The 24,180-nt window shown below is 48.4% G+C and overlaps 2 protein-coding genes across 2 annotated transcripts; both read right to left on the bottom strand.

The window, feature by feature from the left end:
* Positions 1-420: 420 nt before the first annotated feature.
* LOC123186376 (putative lipid-binding protein AIR1) lies at positions 421-1,058 on the bottom strand. Its single transcript, XM_044598153.1, has one exon. It carries the CDS (start codon positions 1,006-1,008, stop codon positions 613-615), a length of 396 nt encoding a protein of 131 aa, XP_044454088.1. The 5' UTR covers positions 1,009-1,058; the 3' UTR covers positions 421-612.
* Positions 1,059-2,006: 948 nt separating this feature from the next.
* Positions 2,007-6,527, bottom strand: LOC123190805 (haloalkane dehalogenase). Its single transcript, XM_044603529.1, has 11 exons — positions 6,086-6,527; positions 5,923-5,998; positions 5,455-5,540; positions 4,911-5,004; positions 4,752-4,828; positions 4,539-4,666; positions 4,057-4,128; positions 3,757-3,827; positions 3,106-3,181; positions 2,764-2,907; positions 2,007-2,454 (listed from the first exon to the last, which is right to left on the bottom strand). Exons 1-11 carry the CDS (start codon positions 6,401-6,403, stop codon positions 2,412-2,414), a joined length of 1,185 nt encoding a protein of 394 aa, XP_044459464.1. The 5' UTR covers positions 6,404-6,527; the 3' UTR covers positions 2,007-2,411.
* Positions 6,528-24,180: the final 17,653 nt, after the last annotated feature.

The following is a 24,180-nucleotide window of genomic DNA, read 5'->3' as shown; positions in this document are numbered from 1 at the left end:
TCCAGTACCATCAGGGCCAGTGGTCATGGTCATTTCCTGCCACACTTCCAATCTGCCTCGAGTCGTACACAAGTTTGGTGCACCGTCACATCAAAACGAGCCGGTGAAAGATCGACCGACGGGGTCCAGGGTCATGGGGATCAATGTACGATCGACCTGATGCATGTGATGACCATCCCGTTTCGTACTACATCCGTCCCGCCATATACCGCGCGTCAATGTTTACAAATTTGACCACTAATCTTTGTGAAAGTGTATTGAGTTTAGCATGTAAAAATGGTATGGTTCTGCCTAGCTTGTAAATACTTTCACATCGTGTGTTTTTCACGCTAGTTCTGTAAGCATTCTATATGTGAGATTTGTAGTCAAAAGTATTCCTCACCAAAAAAAAAAAAATTGTAAACCCCGGCCTCTCCTTCGTGGAAAGCAAAATAAATAAACTGACGATGATTCATGTATAGTTGACGCAAACATGCAATTACGTTTGCATACACCGGGAAGTGAAACAAAATGTCTACAAGTCGAAGAAGAAAGCAGTTTTTTCACTTTGACAGACAGCACTGCTCAAATGCATGGGCACTCGCTTCCACCAGACCAAACAACATCAACATGTCACACGCACTTGAAGCCGTCGGGGATCTCCGTCTTGCAGGCGCTGGCGAGGAGCTCGACGCCGACGGACCACTCGGCGGAGACGAGGCCGAGCACGCCCTCCTTGGCGGCGACGCAGAGGCACGCGGCGGCCTCCGTCGCGGCGAGACCGCCCACGAGCTGGCAGCACTCGCTCCCGAGCTGCGCGCCGGCCTGCGCGTCCGCGAGGCCGAGCACCGCCGCGCACGCGCCGAACTTGACGGCCTCCCACGGGCAGAACGGGTCGGCCGGGACGCCCTTGCTCCACAGCACCCTACGTGGCGCGCCGCCGGCCGTGGGTAAACCGGCGGCTGAGGAGAACGTCGCCGCTGCGAGGAGGAGTGCGAGGACTGACGCGGTGATGCCGAGGCGGGCCATTCTTGCGCGCTAGCTAGCTGTAGCTTAATTTGGAGCCGTTGCCACGCGTGTGTTACGTGCATTTTTATACTGACATCATTGCCACCGTATTGTCCAGGTATACGTTCGCTGCAGCAGATCAAGGGTGTGCCGTGATCGCGAAAAAGTAAAGCGAGATGTACACACGATTCCGCAATTCCCGATTGGTTTACTTTTACGGTGTGCATGAGTGTGTTCGGCATTGCACGATGCTGCCTTCCAGGCTGTGTTGGACATTGCATGATGTGTGACTGGTAAGGATGACACGGCACGATGGCAGCTCGCTCCGGCCGGCTGGTGGTCCATCCATGGCCTTGTGCGTCCCGGGCGATAGTACGTGAGCCAACCAGCGAATGCCGTATGGGGTATGGGCATTTTCTCCATGAATGCGCTCCGTACGCTACGTACGTTGGGAGCTCATGTGACGATGGGATGGCTTCGTCGAAGGGAACAAGGCATACACAGGGAGACGGCGGGGCCGCATGCATGCATGCATGCCGCCAATGGCGCCAGGGTCGCCTTAGCTAGCTAGCTAGCGTGTTGCTTCAGCCTTTGGTCAGGATCTCCTCCACACAGCAGCTTAGAATTTATGTAGATCTGTAGTTTTTCTCTGGAGTAGGGCAGAAGAGTTGGGATCGATAGGGATACGATCTGTTCGTCCATGGCTCCATGCGTGCCCGCCCATGTGCTAGGCCAGCAGCTGGTGATAGCTCCAGCGGCTGGCGCTACGACCAAGGTCAGTCCATGTCCATGACAGTAAGCAACGCCAGCAGAGGGTAGCTGGTCGCGCCAGCCACCCCCGGTCCACCTTGCAGACAGCTAGCCTGCCAAGTTCAACTTGGGAGCCTGCCTCGGCCGGGGTCGGTTCACGATGCTACACACTGGAGTGCCCTTCCTTCTGCCAGCGGAGACCACTGCGCTGCGCTCACGGCCACCGGCCGGCAGACCAGAACCGGGGTCGAACCAAGTAAATAACTGCACAGCTGGGTAACTGAAGATCATGCCGTCCGTCGCATACATACATTTACTCGCATGATCTTCAACCCTTTCACTTACAGTGCGAGTAAATGTACCATGTGCGTGTAATCAACTCTTGTATATACACGCAAGTTGTCCTCAACCGCCCTTCATCTACACAATGTGCATCTGAACTGTACAGTTTCATATATATACCAACTGATCAACCACAGCTTTAACCTTGTACGATGACCTCCTTCAATAATAGACTAACAACGCTGCTACACACACGATAGGATCTGGACGATTTCTGCACGATGCAGCAGATCATGCCATCCATGCGTAGTGGACAACTGGGTATGACCTTTCGATCCTCCATCGTCCATAGTTCGTCCACACCAAGTCGTCCGCATAGTAGTTCCGATAGACTAATACAGGAAGGAATTCAGGGCCGTCACCACCTTCTCTGGCCTGCATAGCACAAACCTCGTCAGTGATCAGCACAAGCATACAATCTCGTATAACGCGTCTAGACTAGACTAGACTAGACTAGACTGAATGTTAGAACACAGTGTATGGTACACACGTACTGTGATTTTCAGAAACTGGGTAATAATCTACATGAATAATACTTGTGGCGCGGGTGCATCCTTTTCCACCGGGATGGTTTTCTTGTTTTCGTTCCGAAAAAGAAGTACATGAATAATACTGTAATAAGGTGCAGGTGGAGGAGCAGGACACAAATCGACTGAATTTACTCTGCCACACAGAAGAAATTACCAGTCCTCTTGCGGCATGTGACCAGCTCCTTCGATGGGTTTCAGTTTCACCACTGATGGATTGTTTTTCTTGAACTCCTCGGCTATCGAGAGCGGTAGGTACTTGTCCGACTCCCCCCATGCCAGCAATATTGGTTTGTCCCAGCTGCAGGAAATTGCCCACAAGATGGTTTCAGCACAGCAAAAACATTCGATAAGTAATTTGCCTGTTTGATAGTAGTAATATTGGGTGCATGTGTTGACTTCAGAATGACTAGTGAGTGACACTAGAGCTTACTACACCAAGCCTTGCGTAAAGACACAGCCTGCCTGTTTTAATTAATTGTTTGGAGGATAAGTCTACCTGTCGGATGAAAATCCAGCCGAAATTCTGCTTAATACATCTTGAAAATTGGCCTTCCTGGCAGCTTCAAGTAATGCTAAAAAAAAGATATAGAAGAGTGAGATGTTAAGATTGCCAACTGAAAAAGCAATTTGGAAGTCTAACTAATCTTATTCAAGAAAAAAAAGGCAAGCCAACTGAAACATTATAATATAATCAGTGTAAGATTTTCCATCAAGTGGGGTTCTATTTGATTTTTTTTCCAATGAGGCACATCCTTCAATGAAAACACATATGCAATTCTATGAAACACAAATGCATAGGCAAAGAGGAAAGTACTTGGACAAGAAAGTCTCGAAGAGCGAAAGTATGACTATCTTTCCTTAGATAAGATAGCAGGATAGTTAGGTCAATATGCATAGATATATCGTGAAGACAATTTCCCGAGGGGAAGGCATGAGTATATATAGTTATGACTTATGATGATGCATGGGTTCAGGTGATTTAAAGTTACCAAAGCATGTTAAATAATGTGTGGCATCCCATGTAAAACTTGCATTCCTTTTCTTAGCAAAAATAGATTCTTGGTTTGGTAATTTAAATTTCCTTTCATGCCTAGAGATAATAGAAAGTGAACGTAAGAAAACCAGTAGACTGCGAGTAAGGACAAACCAAATCCAGGTGCTCCACTTGATAGATACGGCAATCTGTATACGTCGGCCTTCTCTGACTTCAGCACATACCTGTCAAACAAAATGGGGTTCAGATGCAAATTTGTCACCTGGAGGTACTGATGGTACACTGCTACAGAGGTACTGATGGTATGAACACAAAATAGCATCATTTGGGGGAATAAACGGAAGTTATTCCCTTGTTTCAAGCAGCATGCGCTTCCGCAGGAAACAAAGAGTGCTAGTGCTAACAAAACTGGCATGGTATAATAAACAGAGTTTCTGCGACAAGGATACATACGGGCTACCTGCTTCAATGAATCTCTCAGCCAGGATAGCATTTTGGCAGGTAAATTCGCCCACAAGTGGAAACCTGCATTAAAATTGATTCCCTCAGTTCACATACATAAGTACAAACTTAGAGGCAAAAAAAGAATATTAACTAAAATATTAGTGAAAAATAAGAAAAATCTAGGTGAAATAAACATCTATAACACCACCAGCTTGCCAAAAATATATTTTGGATTGAAAAGCGAAACCACTGGGCGAAATAAATATCATCACACTGTACCCAAAATAAGACGCAATAGATGAAAGAGTTCTGTTAAAAAACAAAAAAGATATGGCAGCAATAAAGCATATATGTGTGTTCCAAGTCAATTTAGTTGTGGATTTCAGCTGTTTAAATGTTTGGAGTCATGGTTTTGAAATCTACCGAAGCACGCTGGTTGAATTTACAACGTAGAACAACTAGAATTAAGGAACAAAGAGAAGCATGCTGACCTGAGCTGCTTAAAGACTCCAGGCACTGGAGAAGAAACAGTAAGTGGGCTGTTAAGGATTGCTACCTTAAGAAGTTTGTTCGAGTTCTTCAATGCCCATGTCAGACCATAAGAACCCACAAGAAATCCCTACAAAGAAATGAATGAAATGATTCAGACGTCCATATGAGAACTTCCATGGCAAGGATTTTCTGTAATCTTCCAAAATGTGTACCTGGACAACTAAGAAGAATGGTTCAGTGATATTTAGAGTAACAAGAAGTTCATCAAATGCCTTGTGGAACTCCTCTTCTACAAATGGTAGAACATACATGTGTCTTTGGTTAGTTTTATAGACACATTTGTACCAGGAATTTCACAGACATTTCATCACCTTTGAAATCGAATCCATATCCAGGCTGTGGCATCTCACTGAACCCAAATCCTATCCAGTCAGGAGCAAAGCAATGGTAGCCAGCATCTGCCATCTAGTAAGGTCAATAGCTTCTTAGAGGCTGGAATGGTTGGTTGCAACAAAAGCATAAATGTGTATATTCACATCATAATTTTAAGCCTTTTGAACGTGTTATTCAAAAATGATTAAAATTAAACCCCAGTTATTTTATCAATCGCCAATTGAAGGTCATTTATCACATCTGGTTCCCAAAACAACAGTCAAGTTCGAGGTTGTTAATCTGCGTCATGGCACGATTCAGATAAAGTATGGCTCTAAACTTTGTAACCAAATATAGTTATCAAGATAGAAGAAACCCATTTTTTTATTGTGTAATACAATGGTAAATGATTACTTAAAAACATGTAGCTATCTTTATAAGTAACCAGTTCAAATATTATTAATGTTGTTTTTAAGTAAGGCAAAATAAGAACAGCTAGTTGTTTCATACTAAGGTATAAAATATGCGGTCAATAAAGCTAACCTGAGCCATAACCGTGCGATAACTAAATGACTGAGTTGGAGCACCGTGAAGAAACATAATAGTCCCACGCCGTGAATCAGGAGAACCTACAATTGCATTGCAAATTGTATGAAAACTAACAATTACATGAGGGCTGTGTTTGCAGAACATGGAACACATATTCTGATGATCCTTATAAGTGAGGAACACAACGCAGCGCACACCCATCGATTTTATAGCAGCAACAAGCTTTGTTTTCGCGATTACTATCAAAAGTGAGGATACATCATACTGCAATAAAAATATCCAACACTTGTTTCGAGAGAGTTTCAGTTCCACCAAGGTCTGCCACACTTTTTCATAAATATAAAATGTGGTTTTATTCTTGCAAACCAATTGGTATTCACAGTCGCACTACGTACCCCCGTCAAAAACAATGGTGCCGCACGAAAATCATCTCAGCAGCCCGAAGATGAAGAAGCAAATTACCTGTTTGCCTCACGAACCATCGAAACTCCCCTGATCTCACGCTCTTGCCGTACTCCCTCCCTTTGTCCTCCGTCCTCTGCACGCGACAAGGTACGATCAGTCATCAGCAGCTCAAAAGCACAGCAACAAGGATCAAACAAGAGGAAGTGGAGGTCGGCATTACGTAGAGCATCTGGCCGACATTGCCGTCCTGGGCGGGCGACGCGGGCAGCTGGATGGCGCTGCGGCTGGACGGGTTGTCCGTGACGAACCCGAACGGGTTGAACGCCGGCTCCCCCTCCTCCTCCTCCCCCGCCTCGGCCTTCTCGTCCTTGCTGCCGCTGCTCGCCGCGACTATCGCGCGCGCGCCTCTCCGTGGGCCGCGCGAGGAGGAGAAGGCGACGGTGCTGCGCCTGGAAGCGGCGGGGACGGAGCTGGAAGGGGGCAGGAGGGAGAGTGGAGAGGAGGCGGAGGCGGAGGTGGAGCAGGGGCAGCCGGACATGGCGGCGGCGGCGGTGGCTGATGCCTGGATCGGTGGGGGTGCCAGCGGGTGGTGGAGTCCGGCGGAATGTGGCCGCGAGGCGAAATGCTTCGGTTGGCTCAGCGGCGCCGCGGCCTGCGAGCCACGGGAGCGAAGATTCTCCGGATTACCGTGGGCCCGCCTGTCGGTAGGGACCGCCCCTCCATTTCTTTTTCAAATCATAAAAGTCTGACGTCAGCGTGTGCTGTCCGAACGGCTGCGAGAATCTTGATGCACTGGGCCTTTCCTCTCAACCGCTCAATATCCAGCACCAATTTCCCAGTCTACGACCACCAAACTAGTGAAAAATAGTAACGCTATTTTGAACAAGAGGGCGCCGCTACGCGTCCACCAGGCGGATGTGTTAGAAACATCCGTCGCTCGGAGAGCCGTTGGATTAGACACCTGACCGCCGTCGGATGCAACCATCACGCGCCACTGATCAGGCCATTACTTCCTGCAACGGTCGTTCTGTTTCAAAAACAGAATCCCCTGTCCGCCGTCCAGGCAAACCTGCGTGCAGTGCGGCTCTAGTCCCCACCACCGCAAAATCACTGCCGCCGGCGCGGGCCAGCTAGTCCTGCAACGCAAAAACCTACAACAACATGGCGCATCACATCACGAGGCATATGCTAGGATCCAATGCAGATCGAGCTTGCCGGGGGCCGCTGCTTCGAGGACAGCCGCGGCCAACGTTCTCAGATCTGACCACCGCCGAGGGGGTTCCTGTGCGAGCTGCAGTATCATCCTGGTTCACAACCCCCCGGGTTGTATTTCCTGAAACAACTTCCACCAAATCACATTAGGGTAGCTGGGTGAGTTCCTCACTCTAAAAACATGAACACTTGTCTGTCTCCGAAACTCGTGAAAAACCTGTGTATCAGAAACATATATAGAATTCCTATTTGTTTCATGTGTGTGGCAGCTAGAAAATCAATTTTGTTTCATGTGCGTGAGTAGAACCAAAGCACATCCCCACACACCTGTCCGCTTCTTCTATCTCTGCAACATGATCCCCTCTGTTACTTGATATTTATCAACCTATTTGATGAAGAAAGTAATATATCTATCGGTGTACAAAAGTAAGGGCTCTTTTTTTGACCCATTTACTTGTGCACGGGCAGTCAGAGCTGCGCGCCACGGCAACACTTAGTAGGGCAAAGGAGGGAAGCCGGAGAGAAGCCGAAGCACGAGGCAACCAAGGCAACGCCAAGACCAGAAGAGCAGGAGAGCAAGAGGGCGAGCTGGACTCCCTCGGCAAGATCCTTGCCGAGGCAGCCTCCGCAGCCCTGGCAAGAGCCTTGTCGGGGCAACTTGCCCGATGCCAGTGGAGTGAGCTACCCTTGAGCCCACAGGCTCCAACCCAACCAACTATATTGGAACCAAGGCTCGGGAGGCGCCTCTGTGGTGGCATGCAAATCTTCTTCAAGATCATAAACATATGAGATCAGATGAGGACCAGAAGACTGCGAACCTCAGCGGGATCCTAGCCGAGGAAATCCACAAGACCCCCAGCAAGACCCTTGTCGGGGACGACTGCAACGCCACATCAGCACCCTTGCCGAGCCCCCGGCAAGACCCTTGCCGAGGGCATCAGCAGGGCCACTGCCAGGCCCGCGCCAGCCAAGACTCCACAATCGTCCCCAAGCAGCTGCTAGCTCAACCAGATGGGCAGGCACCTGCGTGGCGACGGACGACCTCTACACCGACTCAGCAAGCACCTGCGTGGCAGCATGCGACCCTTCATGAAGGCTCCACCACCGCGCCAGCCCAGCAGCCAGCCAACGTGGCGCCATGATGCCTCATCAGCTCGGACGCGTGTCGAGGCTAGGCGAGGCGGCGACAGCTGGGACGTTCTTCCCTGGCGTCCCCGATAAAGCAAGGAGGGCATGTCGGCAGCGCATTAAATGCGTTTGTCCGACAGTCCCAGAGGATAGCTTGTCGACTGTAGACCTTTCCACCTCCTGTGTGCCACTGTGGCAACCGCTTTTTCCTATAAAAGGAGGCCCGAGGCGACCAGGAGAGGGGATTAGGCTCTTTTGGGCAAAATTGCACCCCATAGCTAGCTCAAGAACACAAGAACACTCAAATACATCCACCAAAGTAGGACTAGGGTATTACGCATCTTCGCGGCCTGAACCTGGGTAAACGATCCGTGTGCTTCCTGTCAGATCCGCTCTTCACACAACCTCGCGCCCGCCAACCGTAGAAGGGATCCCAGTGACCCCATAGGTGTCGTTTCCACCGACATCTCTGGCGCGCCAGGTAGGGGGCGTAGTCGTGAGAATCTGGTCTGATCGGGGCAGCGGTTTCATCGTGGCCGTCGTTCTAAGGAAGAAGACGACCAAGCTTGGCGGCACCATCTGCGGGTGCGGTGGATGCCTGTGCAACGACAGAAAATCTAAGTCATGTGAAACTTTGGGCAATTTCTTTTTATATATATGATTATTATCCTCGAAGGTCCTGACCTGTGTATGGAAAACCCGCATGCAAAGGGGCCCTTCCGCAATTAGCAACACCCTTGTTCTGTTTCGAGTCCACTCAACAGCTCAAGCGGCCGCGTCGAGAGTGGCAGGGTAGCCTTTCGCAATTGGCAATGCTCTCGATTCTGACTCGAGTCAAGCTCGACAGTTCGAGCGGTCGCGTTGAGGGCGGTAAGGTGGTTCGCCTGGCAGCGAGCATACCCGGCAAGCTATTGGGGATCCGTCCTCAAGGCGCCATGGCCTGGGTTACGCACCAGCAAGCCTACCCGATTAACGTAGGGTGGACATACAAAGGGGGATCAAATAGGACAATACATGCATCGTTTTTAAAAGTACTGCAGAGTTATATTACATCAATTGTTGCTGCGGTTTTAACTAAAGATATAAATTGGCTTGGCCATGAACCTGCAGAGGCAATGAGAAACGGGGTGCCTAATCCCGGCGCTGGTCCTCCAACCTCTCGATTCCACCGATGCGGCTGATGATGGGCTTGATACGCTCCTTGAGCGCCGCGAGGTCTGCATCCTCCGGCAAGCTCTCCAGCGTGGCGTCGAAGTCGAGGTTGGGGTTCCAGTTCGCCACCTTAGTGAGAACCTTGGTCATGGCACCCCGGCAAAGCCTCTGGGACTCATCGGCCAGGGAGGCCGCCCGATTGGAGTCGAGCTGCTCCAGGGCCCCGAGGACTCCCTCGAAGAAGATGGTCAGCTTGGCGTTGGGAATCGCGTTGTGCTCCGGGGTATACCTCACATTTGGCATCCCCATGGTAGCCAACCGCGTGGTGATCCTGCCGGCAACGCCTTCGAGGCGCCCGATCCAGCGGTCCTCGCCTTCCACAAAATCCTTGTGGTTGGCGGCTTCGTTCTTCCGCAGCTGCCTCTCAGCCTCCAGATCCTTGGCCAGGATCTCCTCCCGGGCTTTGGCCTCTGAGAGCATCCCCTCGAGACCCTCCAGCTTCAGCTTGAGGTCTCTGATGGAGTTATTGGCCTCGGAGAGCTTCCCGGCCTTGTCGAGGACTACGCCCTGCGCCTCAACCAGGGCACCGTTGAGCATGTCCTTCTCCTTGGACAGCTTCAGGACCTGGTCCTTCAGCCCATCTTGCTCCACCTCCAGCTCCTTCACCCTGCCGGCGTGAACCAGAGCATGGGCATTCAGTGTGTCCTTGTGCCTCTGCTCCAACTCCTGGGTCCGCTGCACGACAAGCTTCTCCACCTCCTCGTCCTTGCCACGAAGCGTTGCGGCAAGCTTCTCCTCACGCGCGGCAAGGTCCTCCTCCTGGGAGTTCAGCACGGCCTGGTGCTGGGTTCGAGCGACCTTGGCTTCGGTGACCAGGTTCTTCACCGTCTCCTGGGCCTTCTCGATGTCGCCCTGCTTCATGGTGAGCTCCACCTCGCGCTTGGCCAGCTCTCCCTGAGCGGCCTTCAGCTCCTCACAAGCTTGGCGGAACCAAGTTTGCGCCTCGACGACGCATCCCTTGAGGTCCGCCCCGCCTTATCCACCGTTGCCATCCTGAACTTGGCCTTGTCCAGGCGGGCGCGGTGGAGCGCCTGGAGCTTTCGAAAGCTGGCGCCCATGGCCTGGAGAAGCCGCTCCTTCGGAGAACCGTCGCCACCAGCGCTTGGCTCGTCGACGACCTCAAGCCCGGCGGCGGCAAGCACCTCCTCGTCGAACACCTCTCCCTCGATGGGCGCCCTGGAGCTCGACGCCCCTGGAAGGTGGACGAAAAGATCATCGTTCACCTTCAGATACCTGCCGGAGCCAGAGGCAGCGGAGGAGGAAGGCTGGTCATCGACCACCTCCTCCTCGGCAGCGGACTTGCCGGCCTCCCCGGCAGGTCCCTTGCCGGCCTCCTCAGCAGTAGCCATACCGGGCTCCCCGGCAGGCCCCTTGGCGGCGTCCTCAGCAGCGCCCTTGGCGGCCTCTTCGGTGGCGATCTTCTCGGCCTCCGCCTTGGTGGCCTTGGCGACATCCTCGATGACGGTGTTTATATCCTCCTAGCCTGCCGACGGAGGATCTGGATATCGAGAAGGGGATGAAGCAAAGCCAAGACCAAGATTCAGAAAGAAGAGAAAAAGAAAAGGGACGGGAGGCGAGTGGCTTATCCGTGCCGGCCTGGGAAGAAGAGGCCCCATCCCCGCCAACATCCGGCGCCGAGGTGTGGCCACCAGTGCCCAAGCTTGCCTCCTCCTCCTCCGTGTGCATGGGCTCGGTGCTTGGCGCCCTTGCCGGGGACACCCCTCGGGGCGGCGTGGTTGACGGAGGTGGCGTGTTGGGGGTAGCCCTCAGTGGCTCCTCCTGCTGTTGTCCTCCTCCTGCGATCACGGCAAGGTCAGTACCAAGAATCGTACCCCCGACACACATTGACGAGGGGCGGGTGATGAGCTTACGCTGGGGGTTGTGCCAGGGGCTGCTGTCCGGACTGCTCAACACCACCAGCGGTGTACCGGAAGTGCCTGCCAAGGGCTGGCTGCCCGTCGAGGACCTGGCCCTCTTCACCCTCTGGGCCAGTGTCTCCGCATCCCTGCCAAGATGAAGACAAGTCAAGAAAAGAAGCACGGTCCGAAGGGACGGAGATGACAAAAGTGGAGGCACTTACTCATCCTCCTCTTCTTCTTCCGTTGTCTTCCTCTTCCTCCTCGGGCTAAGAGACCCGAGGTCGAAGAAGACCTCCATGTCATCACCTGCAGGAGGAGGGGAAGCAGGTGGAGTTGGGCAACGCTTGGACGAAGAAGAGGCAGATGATTTCTTCTTTGCCACCGCGGCCTTCACCAATTTATTCGCCGCCGCGGCCCTCGTTTGGTGCGCGGACGTCTCCTGGGCATGTCGGGGTTGCACGGCCCTGCCGGGCTGAACCGGCTCGTCGGAGCTGGCCCGCCGCAGGACTCGCTCTCTCCCCGAGGCTGGAGGGTCGACGGCCTCGGCCTCCTCCTCCTCTTCCTCCTCCTCCTTCAACGTCTCGTTGTCATCGTCTTCAATAAGAGGGGCCCCGGTGCCAGCGCTGCTGGCCTCCCCAGTAGACTACGCTCACTGGGCGAGCTCCCTCTCCTCTTTGGCCGCCACGACTTTGTCCTCCACGCCGCTAGCGTTGCCGGCCTCCTTGGCGAGCTCCGCCTCTGCCGCCCTGGTGGCGATGTAGTCCAGCTCCGCCTGGGTGGTGTCCTAGATGAGCCGCGGCTCGTCGCGGACGTACTTCTCCTCCAGGGTGTCAAAGAACTCCTACACTTGATCCTTCGGTGGCTCGGCCCAATTTGGGACGAGGCTGTGCACGTTGAACTCCGGCATCATGGCGATGATGTCGTTTCGGCGCGAGTTATTGCTTAGCGGGACCACCCCGCCGGCAACCCAAACAAGGGCCCTTTGGTGAACTTGTCGGGCTTCGTGGCCTTGCCAGACCTCTCAGCCTTGCCATTGCGGTTCACGTCAAGCTGGAAGAGCCGCTGGCATAAGTGGGCGTGTCCCATCACCGTGAGGTTGTGGTCGAGGCCGGGGCCGGGGCAAAGCCTCATGATATCGGCCGCATTCGTGAAGAGCCATGCCGACCTCCCCTTGTTATGCAGCAGAGCGATTCGGCAGCGGATGAAATCCGCCCCGATCATCTCAAGGGTGAGCCCGACCTTGGTGAGGCAAAGAATCCTGGTGGTGGTGACCGTGAGCTTTGCGCCATCGGCATCGACATTGCTCTAGTTTTTTCCGCGAACCGAAGGCGCCTGGCGAACCCGGCAGAATTCTTGTGGATCCTCCTCTTCAATCCAGCACCACCGGCCCCGCCACTCCTCCCACCTCTCCTTCTGAGCGCCCTCTGGGTATGTCCCCTTGTACCTCGGGATCCAGGCAACACAACCGGAGATGGCGCCTCCCTTCTGGATCCGAGGGAAGAAGTAGTGGTGGAAGAGTGCCGTGTTAGGATGCACTCCGGCGAAGCCCTCACAGAGATGGGCGAAAAGAGCCATGCACGCCACGGCATTTGGGGGTGAAATCCAGGAGGTGGAAGCCGAAGATATGCATGATGTCATTGAAGAAATCGGAGAAGGGGGGCATAGGCCGTAGTAAAAGTAATCGACGAAGAACGGATACCGATTCGGGGCGGCTTTGCCGCAGTTGGCGGGGATGACGCATGTGGCAGGATGCCCCGTCGTTTCTCCTCCCGTCTTGACCCCCCACAGCGGTCTGAAGTTGTCCCGGAGGTGGGCCGCGTCAACCGTTGAGGGGAAGTAGGCGAGCTGCATCCGCCCCTCCTGCGTCCTTGGCCGCTCCCTTGACCTTGCTAGTCTTGGGTGCCATGGCGGCTACGAAAGGTGGAAGGGAAAGGGCAGCGAAAATGCGGCGACGGCGAGCGAGAGCAGGGGGTTGAGGAGGAAGAAGGAAGGGACAGCGGTTCCAAGATTGGAGAAGGCACATGGGGTAAATGAGCAGCGCGCCCACAGTCGTTCCTTTTTACGAGGAAGGCACGGGCCGCCTCTTTACCACGATGTGATGCATGCATGCGGAAACCGCCCCACGCATGACCCCCACGTCATGCACGACCCTCCACGTTGCGCGTTCAATGCAGGGCGTGGGGAAGCGCAGCGGACGAGAAGTTACTGCGGTAAAATCCGCCCTACCTGCCCACGCACCGTTCTGGGCCTAGCCCAACAACGTGGTGCACTTATGTGTGGCCCAGGCCCGAGGGCTCCTGTCGGTGTACAAAAGTAGGGGCTCTTCTTTTGACCCCTTTACTTCTGCACGGGCAATCAGAGCCGCGCGCCACGGCCACACTTAGTAGGGCAGAGGAGGGAAGCCGGAGAGAAGCCGAAGCACGAGGCAACCAAGGCAACGCCAAGACTAGAAGCGCAGGAGAGCAAGAGGGCGAGGTGGACTCCCGCAGCAAGATCCTTGCCGAGGCAGCCTCCGCAGCCCCGGCAAGAGCCTTGCCGGGGCAACTTGCCCGATGCCAGCGGAGTGAGCCACCCGTGAGCCCACAAGCTCCAATCCAACCAACTACATTGGAACCAAGGCTCGGGAGGCGCCTCTGTGGTGGCATGCAAATCTTCTTCAAGATCATAAACATGTGAGATCAGATGAGGACCAGAAGACGGTGACCCTCGGCAGGATCCTAGCCGAGGAAATCCACAAGACCCCCGGCAAGACCCTTGCTGGGGACGACTGTGATGACCCACAAGTATAGGGGATCTATCATAGTCCTTTCGATAAGTAAGAGTGTCGAACCCAACGAGGAGCAGAAGGAAATGATAAGCGGTTTCCAGCAAGGTATTCTCTGCAAGTACTGAAATAAGTGGTAACAGATAGTTTTGTGATAGGATAATTTGTAACGAGCAACAAGTAACAAAAGTAAATAAAGTGCAGCAAGGTGGCCCAATCCTTTTTAGAGCAAAGGACAAGCCTGGACAAACTCTTATATAGAGAAAAGTGCTCCCGAGGACACATGGGAATATCATCAAGCTAGTTTTCATCACGTTCATAAGATTCGCGTTCGGTACTTTGATAATCTGATATGTGGGTGAACCGGTGCTTGGGCGCTGTCCTTACTTGGAAAGCATCCCACTTATGATTAACCTCTATTGCAAGCATCCACAACTACAACAAAAGTATTAAGGTAAACCTAACCATAGCATGAAACATATGGATCCAAATCAGCCCCTTACGAAGCAACGCATAAACTAGGGTTTAAGCTTCTGTCACTCTAGCAACCCATCATCTACTTATTACTCCCCAATGCCTTACTCTAGGCCCAAATAATGGTGAAGTGTTATGTAGTCGACGTTCACATAACACCACTAGAGGGATGACATCATACATCTCATCAAAATATCGAACGAAGACCAAATTCACATGACTACTAATAGCAAGACTTCTCCCATGTCCTCAGGAACAAACGTAACTACTCACAAAGCATATTCATGTTCATAATCAGAGGGGTATTAATATGCATATAGGATCTGAACATATGATCTTCCACCAAATAAACCAACTAGCATCAACTACAAGGAGTAATTAACACTACTAGCAACCCACAGGTACCAATCCCGGACTTGGAGATAGGAATTGGATACAACAGATGAACTAGGGTTTTGAGAGGAGATGGTGCTGATGAAGATGTTGATGGAGATTGCCCTCTCTCGAAGAGAGGAGTGTTGGTGATGACGATGGCGATGATTTCCCCCTCCCGGAGAGAAGTTTCCTCGGCGGAACAGCTCCGCCAGAGCCCTAGATTGGTTCCGCCATGGTTCCGCCTCGTGGCGGCAGAGTTTCGTCCGAGAAGATGGCTTATGATTTTTTCCCATCAAAAGACCTCATATAGCAGAAGATGGCCGTCGGAGGGCCACCAGGGGGCCCACGAGGTAGGGGGGCGCGCCCAGGGGGTAGGGCGCGCCCCCATCCTCGTGGGCAGGGTGTGCCCCCCAGTGAACTTCTTCCGCTGAGTATTTTTTATATATTCTGAAATCGTCTTCCGTGAAGTTTCAGGACTTTTGGAGCTGTGTAGAATAGGTCTCTAATAATTGCTCCTTTTCCAGCCCAGAATCCCAGCTGCCGGCATTCTCCCTCTTTATGGAAACCTTGTAAAATAAGAGAGAATAGGCATAAGTATTGTGACATAATGTGTAATAACAACCCATAATGCAATAAATATCGATATAAAAGCATGATGCAAAATGGACGTATCAACTCCCCCAAGCTTAGACCTCGCTTGTCCTCAAGCGAAAGCCAAAATCGAAAAATATGTCCACATGTTTAGAGATAGAGGTGTCGATAAAAAATAAAATACGGACATGAGGGCATCATGATCATTCTTAGAATAGCAACTTATATAATTCTTGTCATATAATTTCTTATGCTAGAGTAATAATTCAATCACAATTTCAAATATGAATCGTAACTTCATTGAAAACCAACAAACTATAATCTCAGTCATTGAAGCAATTGCAATTTATCATAACATATGAAAGAGTCAATGTATAAGAACTTTTCAGCAAGTCCACATACTCAACTATCATATAGTCTTTCACAATTGCTGACACTCACGCAATACTTATGGGTATGGAGTTTTAATCGGACATAGAGAAAGATAGAGGCTTATGGTTTTGCCTCCCAACGTTTTACCTCAAGGGTAATGTCAACAATAATAGTTCATGAAAACTCACATCCAATTAGCCATATATACTAGGATCTTTCCAACATACTGTGCTTGCCAAAGGATAAAATGTAAAAAGGAAGGGTGAAGATCACCATGACTCTTATGCAAGGTAGGAAATAAAAGTAAAAGATAGGCCCTTCGCAGAGGGAAGCAGAGGTTGTCATGCTCTTTTATGGTTGGATGCACAAAATCTTAGTGCGAAAGAACGTCACTTTATATTGCCACTTATGATATGGACCTTTATTATGCAGTCTGTCGCTTTTATTTCTTCCATATCACACGATCGTATAAAGCTTATTTCTCCCATACTAATAAGTCATACATATTTAGAGAGCAATTTTTATTGCTTTGCACCGATGACAACTTACTTGGAGGATCTTATTCAATCCATACGTAGGTATGGTGGACTCTTATGGCAAAACTGGTTTAAGTGTATTTGGAAGCACAAGTAGTATCTCTACTTGGTGCGATGAATTTGGCTAGCATGAGAGGGAAAGGCAAGCTCAACCATGTTGGATGATCCATGGCAATATAAGTTATCTCAGATGTAGGAAAACATAACCCATTACGTTGTCTTCCTTGTCCAACATCAACTCTTTAGCATGCCATATTTTAATGAGTGCTCACTGTCATAAAAGGTGTCCAAGATAGTATATCTATATGTGAAGACCTCTCTTTCTTTATTACTTCCTATTAATTGCAACGATGACCAAAACTATGTTTGTCAACTCTCAACAACTTTTATTCATCATACTTTTTCTATGTGAGCTCATTATTCTCCATGAGATCCACATGATCTTTATTTCTTTCTCTTTTATTTTATTCACTTAGGATCATGGAAAAATAATCAAGCCCTTGACTCAACATTTATCTTTATTATATAGCTCACGAACTCGATTATACATAGAGGAATTATAAAGCAAAACTAACAACTAGATCATACTAAGAACTTTTATTCTACTAGATCAAGATATTACCAAAAGGAACGAACTAAGAAAATCGGTAAAGATAAAAGTGATGGTGATATGATACCGGGGCACTCCCCCAAGCTTGGCAGTTGCCAAGGGGAGTGCCCACACCAGATACTCAATTCTTCTTTGTTGGTGGAGGCGGTGATGGTTTTGTTGATGGCGTAGGTTTGTTCCTTAATTTACGCTTGAGGACAGAATTTTGGTCCCTTAGGTCCTCAATCTCCTGCTCCAGGCTCAGTATCTTTTTGCATAGTTCCTGTTTGTTTTCCTGCAAGAGGCGAAAAGGGATAAACTCGATCTTAGGTTTCTTTACTCTATCAGGGAGGCTTGACTTTTTGAACTCCACATGCATGTCCCCAGGTTGAGGTAGTGGGACTTCATCTTCATCTGAGCTCGCCTCCTCCTTTCCCTTAGGTTCATAGTCCTCTTCTTCTTCTATAGTCCAACCACAATGCTCCACATCCCCATAGACTTTAGGATCTGCAAGGTAATCAGCCACATAGCTCTCTCCTTCCGAATCCTGGGACGACATGTTGCTCAAATCTGCAGCAGGATAGCTCGAAACAAAGAAAGGAGATTTTTGCGTGATACGGGAGTCAAAACCTCCGGGAGATTATATAATGAATTTTTACCGACCAAAATACGTGTCGTGTAAGAAAATGGAGTCCGGAAAGCGCAAGAGGTGCCCACGAGGTAGGGGGCGCGCCCAGGGGGTAGGGCGCGCCCTCCACCCTCGTGGAGCCCTCGTGTCCTTCCCGAACTGCTTCATATTTTTCTATTTATCTAAATAGTCCAAAACGGAGAAATATTGCCTTAAAATCTGTTTTGGAGTCAGTTTACTTACCGTACCACATTCCTATTCCTTTTCAGAGTCAGAAACGTTCCGGAAAGTGTCCCTTATGTATTCCTCCGGGGTTACGGTTTCAATAACATTGGTTTCAACATTCATAGGATTACCTGAGATATAATGTTTAATTCTTTGACCGTTCACCACCTTCGGATTTGTGCCTTCGAAGTTGTTGATTTTTATGGCACCAGAACGATAGACCTATTCGATAACGTAAGGACCTTCCCATTTAGAGAGAATTTTTCCTACAAAAAATCTTAAACGAGAGTTGTATAGCAATACATAATCACCTACATTAAACTCACGCTTTTGTATTCTTTTGTCATGCCATCTTTTAACTTTTTCTTTAAACAACTTGGCATTTTCATAGGCTTGAGTTCTCCATTCATCGAGTGAGCTAATATCAAATAACCTCTTCTCACCAGCAAGTTTAAAATCATAATTGATCTCTTTAATAGCCCAATATGCCTTGTGTTCTAATTCGAGAGGTAAGTGACATGCTTTTCCATAAACCATTTTATATGGAGACATACCCATAGGATTTTTATATGCAGATCTATAGGCCCATAATGCATCATCAAGTTTCTTGGACCAATTCTTTCTAGATCTATTAACAGTCTTTTGCAAAATTAATTTGAGTTCTCTATTACTCAATTCTACTTGACCACTAGACTGTGGGTGATAAGGTGATGCAATTCTATGATTAACGTCATATTTAGCAAGCATTTTACAGAAAGCACCATGAATAAAATGTGAACCACCATCAGTCATTAAATATCTAGGGACTCCAAACCTTGGAAAAATAACTTATTTAAGCATTTTAATAGAAGTGTTATGATCAGCACTACTAGTTGGAGTAGCTTCTACCCACTTAGTAACGTAATCAACATCAACTAAAATATGTGTATATCCATTAGAGGAAGGAAAAGGTCCCATATAATCAAAGCCCCAAACATCAAATGGTTCAATAACAAGTGAATAATTCATAGGCATTTCTTGACGTCTACTAATATTACCAATTCTTTGACATTCATCGCAATATAAAACAAACTTACGGGCATCTTTGAAGAGAGTATGCCAATAAAAACCAGATTGCAATACCTCATGTGCAGTTCTATCTCCAGCATGGTGTCCTCCATAAGCTTCGGAGTGACACTTGCGTAGGATCTATTCCTGTTCATGCTCAGGTACACAACGTCTAATAACACCATCTACTCCTTCTTTATAAAGATGTGGGTCATCCCAAAAGTAATGCCTCAAATCATAGAAGAACTTTTTCTTTTGTTGGTATGTGAAACTAGGTGGTATGAATTTAGCAACAATATAATTAGCATAATCAGCATACCATGGAGCAGTATGAGAAGCATTTATGACATTTAATTGCTCATCAGGAAAGCTATCATTAATAGGTAGTGGGTCATCAAGCACATTTTCTAGCCTAGACAAGTTGTCTGCAATGGGGTTCTTAGCTCCCTTTCCATCAACAATATGTAAATCAAATTCTTGTAGCAAGAGAACCCATCTAATAAGTCTAGGTTTAGCATCTTTCTTTTCCATAAGATATTTAATAGCAGCATGATCAGTGTGAATAGTTACTTTAGAATCAACAATATAGGGTCTAAACTTATCACAAGCAAATACAACTGCTAAGAATTCTTTCTCAGTAGTAGCATAATTTCTTTGAGCATTATCTAGGGTTTTACTAGCATATTGAATAACATTTAATTTATTATCAACTCTTTGTCCTAGAACAACACCTACAACATAATCACTAGCATCACACATGATTTCAAAGGGTAAATTCCAATCGGGTTGCTAAACAATAGGTGCAGAGATCAATGCTTTCTTAAGTATTTCAAATGCTTCTACACAATCGTCATAAAAACAAATGGTATATCTTTTTGTAATAAATTAGTCAGAGGCCAAGAAATTTTTGAGAAGTCCTTAATGAACCTCCTATAAAATCCGGCTTGACCAAGGAAACTTCTTATACCTTTGATGTCCTTGGGGCATGGCATCTTTTCAATAGCATCAACCTTGGCTTTATCAACTTCAATACCTCTTTCAGAAACTTTATGCCCCAGGACAATACCTTCATTAACCATAAAGTGGCACTTTTCCCAATTCAAGACAAGATTAGTTTCTTCACATTCTGCAAAACTCGATCAAGGTTGCTCAAGCAATCATCAAAAGAAGATCCATAGACGGAGAAATCGTCCATGAAAACCTCACAAATCTTTTCACAAAAGTCAGAGAATATAGCCAGCATGCATCTTTGAAAGGTAGCAGGTGCATTACATAAACCAAAAGGCATACGTCTATAAGCAAAAGTACCAAAAGGGCAAGTAAAAGTAGTCTTTGATTGATCTTTGGCTGACACAGGTATTTGAGAGAAACCAGAATAACCATCTAGAAAGCAAAAATCTATATGTTTGGATAGTCTTTCTAGCATTTGATCGATAAAAGGTAAGGGGTAATGATCCTTTTTAGTGGCCTTATTTAATTTGCGGAAATCAATTACCATCCTATAACCTGTAATAATTCTTTGAGGAATCAATTCATCTTTATCATTAGGAACGACAATAATACCTTCCTTCTTAGGGACACAATGGACAGGGCTTACCCACTGACTATCAGCAACGGGATAGATTATACCTGCCTCAAGGAGCTTTAGTATTTCCTTTCTTACCACTTCTTTCATTTTAGGATTTAACCGTCGTTGATGATCACGAACTGGTTTAGCATCTTCTTCCAAATTTATTTTATGTTGACATAGAGTGGGACTGATGCCCTTAAGATCATCAAGAGTATACCCAATAGCAGCACGGTGCTTCTTCAGAGTTCTCAATAGTCTCTCTTCCTCATGATCTGAAAGTTAGCACTAATAATAACAGGTTCTCATCAAGATAAGCATATTTAAGAGTATGAGGCAATGGTTTAAGCTCGAACACGGGATCACCCTTGGGTGGAGGGGGATCCCCTAGGATTTCAACAGGTAAATTGTTTTTCAGAATAGGTTCCTGTTTAAAGAATACTTCATCTATTTCCCTTCTTTCATTCATAAACATATCATTTTCATTGTCTAGCAAATATCGTTCTAAAGGATCACTAGGAGGTACGTCAATAGAAGCAAGACCAATAATTTCATCCTTACTAGGCAATTCTTCTTCACGGTGTTGTCTACTAAATTTAGAGAAATTAAATTCATGAGACATATCATCTAAACCGATAGTAACAACATCCCTTTTGCAATCTATGGTGGCATTAACAATGTTCAGGAAGGGTTTACCAAATATAATAGGACAAAAGCTATCTTTTGGGGAACCAAGAACAAGAAAATCAGCAGGATATTTAGTTTTCCCACACAAGACTTCAACATCTCTAACAATTCCCATTGGTGAAATAGTATCTCAATTGGCAAGTTTAATTGTGACATCAATATCTTCTAACTCAACAGGTGCAATTGTTGGAAATATGCCCTAGAGGCAATAATAAAAGTATTATTATTATATTTCCTTGTTCATGATAATTGTCTTTTATTCATGCTATAACTGTATTATCCGGAAATCGTAATACACGTGTGAATACATAGACCACAATATGTCCCTAGTAAGCCTCTAGTTGACTAGCTCGTTGTGATCAACAGATAGTCATGGTTTCCTGGCTATGGACATTGGATGTCGTTGATAACGGGATCACATCATTAGGAGAATGATGTGATGGACAAGACCCAATCCTAAGACTAGCACAAAAGATCGTGTAGTTCATTTGCTAGAGCTTTGCCAATGTCAAGTATCTCTTCCTTTGACCATGAGATCGTGTAACTCCTGGATACCGTAGGAGTGCTTTGGGTGTATCAAACGTCACAACGTAACTGGGTGACTATAAAGGTGCACTACAGGTATCTCCGAAAGTATCTATTGTTTTATGCGGATCGAGACCGGGATTTGTCACTCCGTGTAAACGGAGAGGTATCTCTGGGCCCACTCGGTAGGACATCATCATATGCGCAATGTGACCAAGGAGTTGATCACGGGATGATGTGTTACGGAACGAGTAAATTGACTTGCCGGTAACGAGATTGAACAAGGTATTGGATACCGACGATCGAATCTCGGGCAAGTAAAATACCGCTAGACAAAGGGAATTGAATACGGGATTGATTAAGTCCTTGACATCGTGGTTCATCCGATGAGATCATCGTGGAACATGTGGGAGCCAACATGGGTATCCAGATCCCGCTGTTGGTTATTGACCGGAGAACGTCTCGGTCATGTGTGCATGTCTCCCGAACCCGTAGGGTCTACACACTTAAGGTTCGATGACGCTAGGGTTATAAAGGAAGCTTGTATGTGGTTACCGAATGTTGTTCGGAGTCCCGGATGAGATCCCGGACGTCACGAGGAGTTCCGAAATGGTCCGGAGGTAAAGATTTATATATGGGAAGTCCTGTTTTGGACACCGGAAGAGTTTCGGGGTTTATCGGTATTGTACCGGGACCACCGGGAGGGTCCCGGGGGTCCACCAAGTGGGGCCACCAACCCCGGAGGGCTGCATGGGCCATGTGTGGGAGGGAACCAGCCCCAGGTGGGCTGGTGCGCCCCCCACAAGGGGCCCAAGGCGCAGGGGAGAGTGGGAGGGGGCAAACCCTAGGGCAGATGGGCCCTAAGGCCCATGCTCCCTGCGCCTCCCCTCTCTCCCCCTCTGGCCGCCGCACCAGATGCCATCTGGAGGCTGGCCGCCGCCCCTTGGGGTGGGAAACCCTAAAGGGGGCGCAGCCCTCCCCTTCCCCTATATATATGAGGCCTAGGGGCTGCCCATAATACGCGATTCGATCTCTCTTGGCGCAGCCCTACCTCTCTCCCTACTCCTCCTCTCCCATGGTGCTTGGCGAAGCCCTGCGGGATTGCCACGCTCCTCCACCACCACCACGCCGTTGTGCTGCTGCTGGATGGAGTCTTCCTCAACCTCTCCCTCTCTCCTTGCTGGATCAAGGCGTGGGAGACGTCACCGGGCTGTACGTGTGTTGAACGCGGAGGTGCCGTTCGTTCGGCACTTGGTCATCGGTGATTTGAATCACGACGAGTACGACTCCATCAACCCCGTTCACTTGAACGCTTCCGCTTAGCGATCTACAAGGGTATGTAGATGCACTCTCTTTCTACTCGTTGCTGGTCTCTCCATAGATAGATCTTGGTGACACGTAGGAAAATTTTGAATTTCTGCTACGTTCCCCAACAGTGGCATCATGAGCTAGGTCTATTGCGTAGATTCTTTGCACGAGTAGAACACAAAGTAGTTGTGGGCGTTGATGTTGTTCAATATGCTTACCGTTACTAGTCCAATCTTGTTTCGACGGTATTGTGGGATGAAGCGGCCCGGACCGACCTTACACGTACTCTTACGTGAGACAGGTTCCACCGATTGACATGCACTTGGTGCATAAGGTGGCTAGCGGGTGCCAGTCTCTCCCACTTTAGTCGGAACGGATTCGATGAAAAGGGTCCTTATGAAGGGTAAATAGCAATTGGCATATCACGTTGTGGTTTTGCGTAGGTAAGAAACGTTCTTGCTAGAAACCCATAGCAGCCACGTAAAACATGCAAACAACAATTAGAGGACGTCTAACTTGTTTTTGCAGGGTATGCTATGTGATGTGATATGGCCAAAAGGATGTGATGAATGATATATGTGATGTATGAGATTGATCATGTTCTTGTAATAGGATTCACGACTTGCATGTCGATGAGTATGACAACCGGCAGGAGCCATAGGAGTTGTCTTTATTTTTGTATGACCTGCGTGTCATTGAAGAACGCCATGTAAACTACTTTACTTTATTGCTAAACGCGTTAGTCATAGAAGTAGAAGTAGTCGTTGGCGTGACAACTTCATGAAGACACGATGATGGAGATCATGATGATGGAGATCATGGTGTCATGCCGGTGACAAGATGATCATGGAGCCCCGAAGATGAAGATCAAAGGAGCTATATGATATTGGCCATATCATGTCACTACTCTATTGATTGCATGTGATGTTTATCATGTTTATGCATCTTGTTTGCTTAGAACGACGGTAGTAAATAAGATGATCCCTTACAAAATTTCAAGAAGTGTTCTCCCCTAACTGTGCACCGTTGCTACAGTTCGTCGCTTCTAAGCACCACGTGATGATCGGGTGTGATGGATTCTTACGTTCACATACAACGGGTGTAAGACAGTTTTACACAGCGAAAACACTTAGGGTTAACTTGACGAGCCTAGCATGTGCAGACATGGCCTCGGAACACGGAGACCGAAAGGTCGAGCATGAGTCGTATAGTAGAT

Source organism: Triticum aestivum, chromosome 2A, assembly GCF_018294505.1.
Source record: "Triticum aestivum cultivar Chinese Spring chromosome 2A, IWGSC CS RefSeq v2.1, whole genome shotgun sequence".
Classification (NCBI taxonomy): domain Eukaryota; kingdom Viridiplantae; phylum Streptophyta; class Magnoliopsida; order Poales; family Poaceae; genus Triticum; species Triticum aestivum.
Note: the sequence above shows the minus strand (reverse complement) of the source record. Positions and strands in the feature narration are given on the sequence as shown.